Source organism: Scomber japonicus, chromosome 22 (genome assembly GCF_027409825.1).
Source record: "Scomber japonicus isolate fScoJap1 chromosome 22, fScoJap1.pri, whole genome shotgun sequence".
Lineage (NCBI taxonomy): Eukaryota > Metazoa > Chordata > Actinopteri > Scombriformes > Scombridae > Scomber > Scomber japonicus.
In genome coordinates, this window is record NC_070599.1 from 14,934,153 (window position 1) to 14,948,739 (window position 14,587).

Consider the following 14,587-nt stretch of genomic DNA (forward strand, 5'->3'; position numbering starts at 1 on the left):
ACAAATTTAAAGACAAAGATTTTATCTTTATCCTTTTTTGTAGCTCCTCTGTATTCCTCTTGCATTTCATCGTAGAAAAATACTCAACAACACTCTCAAAAATGAAATGTATTTAGTATGCAGGCTCACTCCAGTTTGAACACTATTTCATCAATACTGCACCTGCTTTGAATTAGTATGTCGTTAGAAGTGCAACATGCTGCTTCAAACTGGTCTCAATCAAATCTTTGCACAAGCATACAGAAAAAGATGATTTCAAAGATCATATTAGGCACTCTCTTATTCATTCATCAAGTTTCTGCCATTGCTGGACTCTAGGGACACATTACTTGGTTTGTCGATCAACTTCAACTGAAGATGAGAGTTAAACCACCCAGTTTGGGCTATCATGTTAGCAGTTACATCATGTTTAGTGAATGGGGGGAGAAGCAGAAGGAGAAAATAAGAGCTACATTATGCTCAACTATCTTCTTACATGCGATAAACTACATGGGTAGACAAGTAGAGAAAAAAAAAAGGCAGTAAAAGTGGATGAACGGCTGCATACTGTGCGCCAATATGCGTCCTTGAGGCATTTATCAAGCTTTAGCAGTTTTTACATGAGGGAATTTGAGCCTGTTGGAAAGCAGCGGAGGGGAGAGGAAAGAGGAAGATGAAGAAGAAAAAAAAAAAAAAAACATTCACGGCTCATTGTCATGCTTAATCTCCGGGTCAATGACACCATCACCATGCCAACCCCTTGCTATCGCTATGGAAACCAGCTTTATTGCATCGACAGGTTAGATAAAAGCCCCCCTCACCCAGGTGTGGTGTGTGTATGTTTGTGTGCGAGTGTGTTTAACAATCCTGCGCCGCCACCTGTCTTGTGTTCAGTCGTGCCCTTTGAAAGACACTCGCTGCGAATGATTCTTACTCATAAAGAAAAGACTGGCGTATTCAATAAAAAAAAAGAAAAAAAGCTGGTTATATCACAGTTGACTGCCTGTCTTATGAGCAAAAACAAGTCTGTCAACAACGATCTTGATGGCCACGCATATGGACTAAATCAAAAGAACTTTTTTTTTTTGGTGTTTTACTGCTGTGCAATAAAATGGATAATAACGTAATATCAAAACTTATTTTGATACCGTAATACTAAAAGAGGGAAGTGAATGAGGATATGTGTGTGTGCACTAAATGGGGTATTAAAAGCTTCCAGTTGTTCCAGTCCTGTGTCTGTGTTTCCTCTGTAGTGTTTCTAGGGAATCTGTTATTCCCATCTTGAGCTCCCATCCTTCCCTCCTCCCCTCCCCTCATCTCTTTAACTCACTCTTTCTCTGTGATAGAAACACACCATGCCTCCTCTATTTCTATCTTCTGTTCATCACCTGCTGATCCATGCATTGGGTTTCTGCAGGCACATGTGACAGCAATTCTCATCGTGGGGCGGTTGTGTTTGAGATGGACTGAATGGGTGAAGAATTTAGTTTGAAAGATTTTTTTGAAAGAGAAATTAGAAGAGTGAAATGTTAAACAAATCTCTATGTGTTTGCTATGTGCAAAAACCAATGAGATCTGAAATTCTGCTGACGTTTTCCCCCGTGTTCACATAGATATCTAGGTCTACCCCCCCTTGTAAAAATAAACAACGGGACTCCAGAGATGGCCCAGACAACCCAGAACTGTCATGAATGAGGATCCAAGTCTCTGATCAAAGGGCCCGCCGTCTCTGTTCAGGAGCTCCCCAGTCCTGGAAACAGGGCTGGCTGGCCTGTGTGGTGACGGGGAGCTGGGGCTGCAGGGACCGCAGCAGCAGCAGCTGGCTTTGACAAGTCTGAATGGGACTTTATTTTTATGGAGTGACTATGAGGTCCTGGGCATAAAAAGCTACATTCTCCACAGAGAGCGGGCTACTAGAATATGCCATTAATGATTTAACAAGCCAGATGGGGAGGATGTGCACTATAGATGTGTGTTTATCTCATGAGCGTGTGGGTGTGTATCTGGTTGTAAAGAGTCTGTATCACCCAGAGTTTAAAATATACCCCAACTGATTCTCAATCTCATGACAGAGAAAATGCCTCGGGTCAGGATGCTGTGTTTATATGTGCCTGTGTGGTTTGAAAGCAGGAGAGAGTGAAAAAAAAGAAGAGATAAGCGGAACAGAGGAAGAAAAAGAGTTGTAGTTATGTGTGTGTGTATGTCTGCTTTCCCTCAGTGTGTTGTGTGGTGTTGCTTGGGGTCAGCTGGGGTTAAGATGGTGAAATTGCAGCAGGGACAGAAGGCGGCGAGGCTGATGGGAATGAATGGAATCAGTGCAGCATGTACAACACCGCATCCAAACACTGAGCCAGTAGCACAAAAGGGGGGAGACTGTGTCGCCACTTTTCAGCTAAGATCTGATCATTTCTGCCCAGTTTAGCCTGATTGAGCTCATGCTGCACGGACCAATATCGCATGCAATGTATAAACAGGCTTTATAGGCTGTGACATCAAGTTTCCCCAAGTGAGCTGAAAACTTTAGCGTGACAAAAACAAGTAATCAGTGGGGGAAATCTTAAACTCCAAGAATACCAACATTAAGTGCAGCCAACTGTAAGAAACACAGAGGTCAATGCCAAGACACCCATGCAATATTTGTAACAAAACCTCCTACATGGAGGCAAAATCTAGAGAAAGAAGTTGGACATAGATTAGAGTAGATGGACAATATTCTTCATTCATCCAGCCAAATCATGTAGAGCAGGGGTCGTCAACGTTTTCCAGGCCCCCAAACTGATGGAGAGATGGAGTGGGGACCCCCTACTCATATTGTATACAATTGTGTTTTATATTAAACTGGTCCTATAGTGCCATGTATAAATGCACCTTGTTATTGTGCATTCAATACTAAGAGATTCAAATAATACCAGACGGGGGGGGGGGGGGTTGCGATTGGTGCTGGTCCGGGTGGAGTGGGGTGGGGATGCGATCGGTCTAATAAGCGGCAACACAGAGCCATAAGGACACTTTGCTCTCACACACGCAGCATTGATCGTCACACACACACCCGCACAAACATACACACACGCGCGCGCGCAGTCAGTCTCGAGTTCGTGCTCTTGCTGGTTCCAGATTCTGGGAGATTGGATCTCATTTGTGGGCGTCAGGGTGCCGCTATCAATATGGATTCATATAGCTATTCATGTTTTTATTTTAAACATGTGCAAGGTACGGCCTCGTGATTGGCACAACAGCGATAGGGGCGGGTCCTCCTCGTTAGCCGGACAGGTGTTATGAATGAACTGGTGCCCAGCTTGAAAGAGCTCCTGTGTGTCGCTGAATGTGTGCATTGCTGACTGAAAGACGTCTTCTGCCTCCATTTATCTGTTCACTACAGTGTGTTTATGTTAATGTGTATTTAAAGACATTTCAATTTGTGGAAAAAATTGCAAGGGCCCATAAAAAAAATGTCTAATCAACCAAAACTTTCGCGACTCCCCTGCAGTACCTCCGCGCACCACCTAGGGGTCGAGAGAGAGCTACACTCAGGTGACACACTCCACACAGTGTTATCAAGTGCAACATATCAAGCGCACCTTTTACAAGAGGGTGGGCCATTTAAACTCTCAGTACACAGCTTCACTCTTTTGCCTTGTTACTGAACTGCTCAGATGCAAACTAAACTGTGCTGCTGCTTTAGCATTTCAAGCTAAGCCTACCTGTTAACCCTTTGATCATATTGTTTCATGATGGCTTTGTGGAGGAAATAAATGTGCTTACACTGCAGTGCCAATGCTGCTGTTGCTGTTTCCTGACTGTGTTCGTCAGCTGTTTGTCATATAGCGCTCTGAGTCAGAGATGCCACTTCAAGTTTAAATCCGACAAGGGATTTTCCTATCCATGACCTCACTTTACAGAGGTAAGTGTAAATACTTCCTGTTTATGCTAAGCTACATGAGCCTGATGGCTCTGCTCAGTAGTGTGTTCTCTTCCTGATGATGCAGGCTGTTTTATTGCTTTGCTGTAGCACTGTCTATTTATTTCTGCTACGCTGCTGTTATCTATGTGTTGAATTCCCATCTGCATTTACTGGCTATTCATTTGTTGTGGTGATGGAGCTGATTTCCTTTGGTTGTTGTTTGGCTTGAGCAGTGTGATGCCTTCATGCTGCAGAAAAAATAGGAACTCTCATTTTCACACCATCTTAATTCAAGGTCCACTTAGGCCTTACTAACTTTTCCTGATTGTTTCAGCTGCATCTAATGGTCTTTATCTGCTGATGGAGTTTGCTCAGTTGTCATGAAAATGGCTTATTATGATTACTGTGACAATTATGGACTAAATTGGTGCACAGTGAGTGGATTCCATGTACAGGCAGGTGTCAGGGTCTTAATTATGTGTTTGGAGAGAGAGAGAGGGGCGGGGGGTGAGTTTATGACCTTCACTCCTCACACTCTGCTGTGCTGAGTTTGTTTTCACGCACATGTGGAAAGACGAGGTAGAAGCCATAATGCCAATAAAGCCATGTGATTTCAGTGAATTTCTTGTGTTTTCGAAGCAGTTTTCCCTGTATGAAGAGTTTTCTTGAAGTATGTGAAAAGGGAAATGTGAAACGCCACTGAATATAAGTTGGAAATGAGTCATAAAAATGCAGTGCGCTTGTTTGTGTGTGTGAGAAAGAAAACAATAACTGAGAAGCAGAAGGAAGCAGAACATGCAGGGAGGGAGAAGACAGAGCAGAGGGAAATACAAAATTCAGTCGGCGAGGGTGGGAGGGGGGGGATTATGCTCCCTTGACACCAGGGCTCCTGTCCTACCCATAATACATTACCTTTCCCTGTGATCTCTCACCTCAATTCCAACCTCTGGGAACGAATCTGTTCCATTTGAATAATTCACCATCCATTTTTCATCCCGTCGTCTTTTTCCTTCCTCGTTCCTGACTAACCCCCCCCCCTCCCCTTTGATGTGATGTGGCCTAAAATTATCTAAAAAATATCACTAAAATGTCAGCTGTAATTACGCGTCATGCCACTCTCTCCCTCCTTGCAGAGGTTTTCACATAACTCATTCATACAAGTGTAATTTTAGCTTCTCGTGGCTTTTCAGTACTTCACCATATGCTTGGCCAAGATACTTTATTATTGATCACACTACAGCAAAGATGACGGAGCATCTAGTGTCACGTTTATCACTTCCGTTGCTTTTTTTTTAATTCCGAAAAAATCATCATCAAGCCTTTATAATGATTAGGTAATCTCACAATGTTATGAGATTTTCAAAACCATATAACCTGGGAACAATCCAGTCTTCATGTCATATCAGAGCCATGTAATGTAACATATTACACTTGAACTTGTAATTGTAGTGTAAGCAGTACTGAGTAGGCTATACTCACAACAAAACACGGTCCAGCTGACGTCTTCAGACATTCCTCCAGGAGCTTCATTCTGAGTCGCTGCAGCTCTGGACTGTCCCATTCTTCTGGATCTACGCCCCAGTACAGATCCACCACCTGTACACACACACAGACATAAGCAAAATGTGATGTGTGATTGAGTAAGAGCAGAAACACATATTAAAGTCTGAGTATAACATCTGTAAATAGGGAAAAAAAACCTGTTGTCCTTTTGAAATATTGCTAGTATAGAGTAAAATAAATAGTGCAACCAACTTCTTCTACTCTTTTCTAAGAACAAGCAAATGTTAGATTTCCCGAAGCCAAGTTTGGAGGTTATACAAATAGAAGAAAGTATAATTGGCAAAAGCAAAAAGGGCTCAAAGCGGGATCCGTAGACTTAAACTCTAAAATCTAATTTGAACTAATGCCATTACTATTGCACACACCTGCTCTGTTTTACTTAAAAACCACTACTACCCTCTCAGCCTTGGAGACCAACAAAAGGGAGTGATACACACACACAGCAGAGGGGGTCTCCCTCAACCCATATGTTGCAAGTTTTGGCAGTTCAGACATTTCACAGTGTAAACACACCAAAGTGGGGAAACTCCCACCGACGGAAAGGAGGGCGAGGAAACGCCTGAGTGAATGTGTGTGAGGCCCACGCTAAGCAGCTGTTGGCTCTGGCTCTTCTATGAGAACAAGCCCTCCCACTGGCAGCTTCCTGGGGTCTATGGTAGCTTTCATCCTGGTGACTGGGGCCTGACATGAGGCTTATGATAAGATACATAATACTTGATGGCCTTTGCTGCTTGGAGGCTCAGGTTTCAGTCCCCAAATATTTAGTGTTATTGCAAATTTCCCCCATCTTTCTCTTCTCTCTTAGAATCGGTATTTCTAGTTTTTCTTTCTTGGCAGTGAGCGAGGAGTAAAAGGTAAAGGATAGAGCAAGGGTGGAGGGAGGGTGAGGTGAAGCCAAAGTGATTCAGCGGAGAGGGCTGCTGTCTCCCTTCATGCTCTGCTGCTCACTAGACTAGCTAGCTCAAATGAGTTTAGCCTGGCACGATGACTGACACATCTGCAGTGTGGCAGAGAACAGCAGTGACTGGCAGCCTCCACGCAAACCGGACGGCACTGAAACTGAGAGTGCATGGGCTTCACTTTGACAGTCTAGGAGAGATTTTGCCAGTGCCATTATCGGAAGGAGCAGCAGGAGGGCTGGAGCTCCACCTCAGCTCATCTGCTTGATTATTACTGTGCACCTGTGAGCAGCTGCGACGCTCTGGAGGGATACAGCTGTCAACTACCTGCATATTTCCTCCTTGCTGCTAACTAACAACTGTTTTCATTATCAAGCAAACTAGTGGATCCCATCCTTTTGGGTTGTGACTACTTGTACATTGACCTTGTCACACAGCCTCAGATTTGTGTTTTGACCTTTTGGACAGTCACAGCACCTTTGTCAGCAACCGATTAATCGACAGACAAAAAACTAATCACCAAATACTGTCTTTGATTCCAACTTCTACAATGTGAATCTTCTGGTATATTTAGTCTTCAATGACAATAAACAGTTCGGGACAAAGCAAGACATTTGAGGACATCACATATGGCGCTTTTACACTACACAGTTCCAGCACTACTCGGCTCGACTCGACTCGGTTCCAGGAACGACCTTTTCCATTACAAAAGGTACCTACTCAACGTGGGCGGGGTCGTCATAGCACAGCTCCGCGATACTGCCGTGACTTCGTTTTATACACGACACAAACACATAACCAATGGAGGACATGGAGGACATGGTGTACTTGCTGCTGTATGTGGCTTTCTGTCACACACAAAGCAAGAAAATTGAGCCGGGTGTGGCTGTAACAATGTTGCCGGTATTTTAAAATGCTGTGTTTGATTCTTGTGTGGGACGGCTCATGACTCTTCCAGCGACAACTCTTCTGACCAATCAGCGGCCAGCAGTCTGTCGACGTCACATTTTAGTATTGGCTTGGCTCACTTGAAACCTCAGCAGAGCAGGTACTAAAAAAGTACCAGGTACCAGGTACTATCCCTAGTGGAAACACAAAAAGTCAAGTCGAGCCAAGTTGAGTCGTGCTGGAAGTGTGTAGTGGAAAAGCGCCAATAGTGTTTTGGGGAACACTGATTGATTGTATCTCATTGTTCACCATTTTTGGACATACTATAGACCGTCAATTAAATCTGACAGATTAATCAATGAAGAAAATAATTGTTGGTTGCATCCCTGAGCCCTGTGTCAAAATGAAAAATATTGAATGTAATATCTCGACATTTGAGAAGATACAGTTACAAATGTTTGACATAATTGCTTAACAAACAACTTACTCCTACTATATAGTGCATACATGATACGCATCCCTCATGTTGCCCTATTGTGGAAAACTCATTGCTTGGCACATCAGTCACTGTGTATCAATGTCACTAATCTACTTCCAACATCCCACATGTGTGGAAAAACCTGTGTCGACAACGACCAGAGGGAGGGAGGTGGGGTGGGGTGGGGGGTGGTTGAAGTGAGATGAGCGGCCCCGATTACGATAGGTTTACTACTGGGTTTCAGCAGGTGATTGGGAGGATGCGCGGTAATTAAAAGCTAAATGAAGACATTAGTCATATCTATTCGCTGTGTGCATGTGTGTGGGGAGAATCTGCTGATTAAATTTGCCCCGTCACCCACTGCGCTTCACTGGAGGATGGAGGGAGAGGAAAGATGGATGAAGGAGAAAAGGGGGAAAGCAGACATAACACACAAAGTCGAGGAATGTTTATCCAAAAATGGGCAAGGACACATGAAGTTAAGAGGAAAAGTGTTTAAAGAGGGGATTAGTTAGGGAGATTTTTTTTTTTTTTAAAGGAGGCACATTTAGATGAAGAGATGACTCCTGTGGGAATGGATTTGGCTAGAAACGTTTCATGGATTCCTTGTGTCTTTTCACCCTCCTCCTCTCTTTTTCTTTCGTGCCAACTCTATCTTTGCTGTTTCTCTCCGTTTGATTACTTTCCTCCCCCCCCACCACCCTTTCCCTAAACTATGATAGTGGGGGGGTTGCCGTTGCTTACGTAAGAACCGAAGCAGCTTCTGCTAAGCAGCTTTCTAATGCCCTTGGAAGGTGTTTGCACATGGCAGGTCAAGTGCAGGAGAAGCTTTTTTTTCATTTATTGAATGTTAGACTATTAGACTTTGGAATTATGCCCAAGATGCCCAGGAAGAAAGGGCATGAAATCAGGCGAGGAAAAGGCGGAAAAACGCCACCAACAGAAAGCCTCTGAGGCAAAAAAAAACCAACAGTAAAAATAGACTCAGCGCTAACATAAATATATCTTAAGCTCTCCAACTGGGGGGCAGTTTTTATTAAGAACATGTCGTGAATCTTTAAGAATGTTTGATGAATACCGCCTGAAGAAAGTGGAGGTTTTGGCACCAAACCTGTGGCAAAATATGAAATTTTTGCAGCGATATTAAATATAAATCTGACTTTGAAAAAAAACCCCCAAAAAAACAGCCAAAGTCACATCACATGTTGGGAAGTTAAAGGTGCAGTATGTATAATTGTCAGGCGTCTAGAAGAACAGACTTGGCTGAAATTGGAATTCCGAAATTGGAATTTAATTTGTATGCAGGATAGTATATATAATAGTATGTTTTAATTAGTGTGTTATCAACTGAACCTAGAATTAGGCCTTTATATCCACATAAAGATTGGGTCCTCTTCCATAGATGCTGCTATGTTACATCACCATGTTTCTACAGTAGCTCAGAATGGACAAATCAAACACTGGCCTTTCTTGTTTTCTGCGAGTTTTGTAGTGATCGTATGTTCTCCTACGTCCTTGGAAGGGAAGGGAAGGGAAGGGTGAGGGAGGGGTATTTAGATGTTCAACCTCACCACTAGATGCCAGTAAATCCTACACACTGCACCTTTTAAGTATTTAGACTTTAATGTTAGTGATCTCTATTATAGTTGATTGAGGTTGTCAATAGAGAGGACATTTCCCCTCACAGGCCTTCGAAAAAATCTGTCAAGCACTGACACACTGAGGTAATTACACTGCACAGTTTTTCAGACCTTGCAGCTCAACCATAGCAAGTTAAGGTTAAGAGCCAGTCAAAGACATGAAGTAATGGGGTCACATGACTTCAGCAGAGGAGCGAACGGACCTGTAGTAAAACGATTCAGAGAGACACATTTTGCACAGCAGGCAGTTTTTGATAGCAACTGTACGGCTGACAGTTCCTTTAATGAAATCGAATGCTCTGTGTGGTAAAAGCTTTGGGACCAGCGTTCTTAATATGAGATGAGGTTTTGTTTGTTTAATGGCGTCGATGCCAGATGGAGGTGCTTGAGAGCTAAATGGGAGCACACACGACTTGGAAGCTCCTCGAGCTGATAAGCAAACCCCGCAGGGAAAATCTAATCACAACTCTGTTGACCGATGCAGTAATGTTGACGGACGGTAAACAAAGCAGCAATTTCAGCTGGCCAGCCGGTGCACACACCTCAGATATCAAGAATAATTTGGTTTCTTTTTGAGTGTGTAAATTTAAATTTGCAAGCATTTCAATAACTTTGAGAATACACTGACTGCCAGCACAATGCTCTACAACAGGGATTAGAGAATTTACAACAAGTTAAAGAAAGGCCAATGGGGAAATTCAATTTTATACCTCCATTACATAGTCAGGATATCTGCTAGCATTGATAAATTAAACATTGTAAGTGAAGTCAAAGTGTCCACACAGCTTCTGCTTATTCTCAATGGCCAAAAAATGCTATGTTTACATTTTCAGATCAATACATGTGAACTCTATAGTGTACACATACTGTTAGCACTTGGTGAACCAATTGCTATAAGTCCATTCATTCACTCACTCTTCATCAACAGATATTTAATTGCACTAAAATGTGTTAATGTCTCTTTTTGAATTATATTTAGTCTTGTATAATGTGGTTTCTGTCAGTTTTATGATGAGGGATAAAAAACAGTTTGTTGTTATTTCAACCAACGCAAGTCATGTTATTTCTAGGTCTATCTGTTCTTTATTTCCTGAGATATCGTGCTGACAAGAGATAAATTGGAAGTGGTGGAAATATAACAGTCATGCCGGAGGTAATAAGACATCCTCTTTACAAAATCAATACTTCTCCCATGGTTAAACAAATACAGCTGCAACTGCAGGCTCAGATTTATTTCATATTTGATTTTTGATTATCTCTGTTGATTGTCTGTATCATTCCTGTGGAGGCAGTTGGCATGTTAATGTGTTCCTGTAGAGACTAAACAGAGAAAACAACAGTTTCTGAACAGGCTAGTGAATGGAGATAGTGGCCTGTTGCCAAAGAGTGAAAGAAACAGACTGAGAGAAGAATGGCACACAATAAAATAATGATGGCAGCCAGGTAAACAGATGGAAGAGGGAGGAACAAACAGGGTTGATGCTTTGACTGGATTCTCCTTCTCAAGTTTTTTCGATTTTTAAAAAGTATCAGTCTGAAGACACAGCAGAAATCTAGACCGACGTGAAACTTCCTATCATAAAATCGGGCAAGCAGAAACACTTTTTTGTTCCATTTTCTTTCATATGGTTAATTTGTGTTGCAAGTAAAAGCTTTTTAACCACTTGAGAGAGGAGCTGACTTCTACAAAAAGCTATGAAGATCATAGAAAAAAGTCGACAAACCTTTTTTACAAGCAAGTGCTGCTAAAAAGTAAATTATTAGCTATATGTTTAAGTGGGTGACATATTCTAAGAGCACTGCATCTTATTTTTGAGGAAGCCAATTTGACATTTCCCATCCTTTTTACAGTGCAAGCATAATAGACTTAATGAATAGACTTTTTTCTTTCCTTTTTTTTAAAAAAAATCTTCATGAAATGTCCCATCTTTCCATTCGTGTTGTGAGTGCTGGAAGATGTCTGAGTGACAGCCGTTGAACAGAATCTCACAGATATGGCCAGGAAACTTTTATTATAATTGCTGTGCGTGTGTGTGTGTGTGTGTGTGTGTGTGTGTGTGTGTGTGTGTGTGTGTGTGTGTGTGTGTGTGTGTGTGTGTGTGTGTGTGTGTGTGTGTGTGTGTGTGTGTGTGTGTGAGTGTGAGTGAGTGAGTGAGTGAGTGAGTGAGTGAGTGAGTGAGTGAGTGAGTGAGTGAGTGAGTGAGTGAGTGAGTGAGTGAGTGAGTGAGTGAGTGAGTGAGTGAGTGAGTGAGACGGTCAATGAGTTTGGCAACCTTATGTGATGGTATGAGGTACCACATTATTAATGGGGCTGCTTCCCATAACTCTGAGATTCAGTTTAACTCCTGGATGTGGGAGGAAGTTGAATGGACTGTAATACAGTGATTTATGAGGGTTAAAATTACAGGAACAGGGATTTAAGAGCAGTAATGGATAAGAAATCAACCTCTAGCATGTGCTCCACGAAAAAAAACTGGACTGAGGAGTGAATCCATAGACTAATCGCACTTGTAGGTGGAAGAAAAACAGCTGGCGTTACTACAGTGGCATCTCACCAACATAATAACAGTGAATATGTAATATGTCCAGCAAATCCTGAAGAAGCTGCTTACCGCTTCATCAAAATGCCTTTCACACAAATCCAGAGATCCAGAAGCCTTTTCAGACCAGCTTTGATAGATGCCTGCATGTCTTATCACAAGTGAATCACCAGAAACCAGTTTACTGAATTGTGCTGTTTTCTATGTTCCCACTTTGCATGATCCATCTAAAAAGACTCTCTACATACAGTATTATTATGTTTCCTGGCTGTAAAGAAGAGAATTACACTCAACATTAAATTATGTATTTCACCTGATTTAAAATGCAAGTAATCGCACAGTTGGCTCCATTTTTAATTAATCGCCAACGTTTCGACAGTGTTTTCATCAGGGTGTTTGTGAAGATTTTATCGAAACATTGGTGATCAAATGAATTAAAAATGAAGCTGAGCGTGCAGCACTTTTTCCTATTTATCCTGTCTCAATTCTGCTATTAGTGTCAGCACCTCACAAGAACTCTTTTTTTTTGGTTTCTAATCATGAACTATCAAATTCTTAAAAGTAAAGTTGACTTGGGCTTAATTACTACACAGTAGAGGTTTTCACAGGTCTGGCCCCAATCTAGGATGGACCGGTGCAATACTACTTGAACCTGACAAACATAATTTGATTTTCAGAAAAAAAACACCTAATCCTCTGGACAATCAGACCTCCTCTGCATAGATCAGAGGATAATTAGATACAACCCCACAGACCCTAATAGATCACTTACACTGGCGGCAGCAGCATGATGCAGCATCAATTAAGAAGCAGGATGAAACCAGTAGCCACGCATGTCATTTTCCCATGCACTTCAAAGTTCACCCTCTCCTCTGCCTTCTTTCTAACGTACGATCAGATCCATATACAGATCCAAGATTGGTGGCAATACAGCAGGATTAAACTTAATAAAGTGGACCTGTGAAGAGCTCACTACATAGCACTTTTAGGTCCGGGCAAAAGTGGCATGCCAATATTTTTTCTCCCAAACTAATTTCAAAGTAATCTCATCTCCCTGCAAGAGAGGGCTAAAACATAATCAGATGGTGGATAAGTCTATTTGAGTGGCTAAAAACTCAACTAAGAAGCTTAAGGTCCACTGATCAGTGACTAATCAATGACACCAAATTGTCCATGACTAGATAGTTTGCTTCCACCGAAGCAGGACAAACCACACACACACATCATCAGAAATCTAGCATAATACCATGCTGTCTGAAGCCTCATCTGACCCTGATCCTGTGTGTATCTCTGGCATCACTCCTTTGTTTCCATTCCTCATGTGTCTGTTTTGTGTATTTATATAAAAAGTGATCACACAATAGAGTGATGAAAGAGAGAAAGAGCAAAAAACACAGGGGGAAAAATGGTAAAAAGGGGATCACAATGACTGATCCACACCCCCCCCCCACCCGCCCCTTCCACGCCGCTGCTGCAGCATATTGACTGAATGAGGACATGGCCCTTGCCCCCCTAGGCTGGATTTCGGCGCCCTCTTCCTTCCCTATATCTCTCTCTCCATCTCCTGCGATCCTTCTCCATCCTCTTAAGGGAGCGATCTGAAAGGAAACTGAGTCAAGTGATGAGGGACCGGGGAGAATTGAGTTTCATCAGCTTGGCATATGTGTGTCAGTGTACGCCAGCGGATGTGTGTGAGAGACAGTGTGTACTGAAGGAAGGAAGGCGAGGGCGGGGTCATATAAATTACGAATCAAAGCAAAAAAATGAATGCTGCAAGGAAAATAATCAACTTGCGTTACAAGACGCCATATGTTGATACTAAAATTGTATTTACTTTCACACATAAAGTGATTCATAACTAAAAATGTTAACTCACATGTGTTGGTGCAAATTATCATCAAGCTTCAGTAAACTGTGGTTTTTGCCAATTCTCACATGGCGTGGGTGAGGATGAGGAGTGGGGAGGAGGACGGTGGGTAGGGGGGGGTTCGGATACAGGAGGAGGATGAGGGGGAGGGAGACCAGAGTAAGTGAGTCATAGTATTAACTCCCAGGCCTTCTGCATAATCATTTCAGCTCACGCTTCGTCACAGCGAGCTGAATCACCAGACAGACACGTGGCCAGAGGTTCAGGAGCCAAAACGTCTCTGCCTTGCCCTTCTTACATTATCTCATGCTTGTCTATCACGCACAAGCCTTCTAGAGATGGAAAGATGATTGTTGTACCTTTTTGTCTGGTCAATTCAGTTTCGACCTTTTGACCTTACGTGAGTGCTGCATGTTTTTTATGTTAATTCACACAGAGTTACTTGCTTTAGGTGTAAAACAAATGAGAGGGTTTTTGTTCAATGTCGTTAATCAAGTATTCAAATTGTGACTTTCCCTATGGCGGCCTTCACATCGCTTTGCACGCAATAGAATGAATGTCCCTTTTGTCTCTTTATGAAAACATGGTAACGTAGTTTCGGAAAAATTAGCTAAGCGATAAACAACTTTGACAATTGGAACAATTTCCAAATTTTAGGAACAAGGGATTTGTTAAGCATTTTGTTTTCACTAAGCGATATCTGGGCTACGTTTGGATGCAGTTCCATCGACACCACCAGTTGCAGATGTGTCAACAGACAGGTTTAATGCTTTCATTATGATGGGCAGATGTTAGCACTTACAGGTGTGGCTAATGGCGCTTTTCCACTACA

The 14,587-nt window shown here is 42.3% G+C and overlaps 1 protein-coding gene across 1 annotated transcript in view; it reads right to left on the reverse strand.

Moving 5' to 3' along the window:
- Positions 1–14,587, reverse strand: part of LOC128383277 (NACHT and WD repeat domain-containing protein 2) — a 43,888-nt gene that overhangs the window by 17,036 nt on the left and 12,265 nt on the right. Inside the window, exon 4 of the mRNA XM_053342880.1 lies at positions 5,360–5,476. Within this exon, the coding sequence (XP_053198855.1) occupies positions 5,360–5,476 (117 nt within the window). The remainder of the gene's footprint in view (positions 1–5,359; positions 5,477–14,587) is intronic.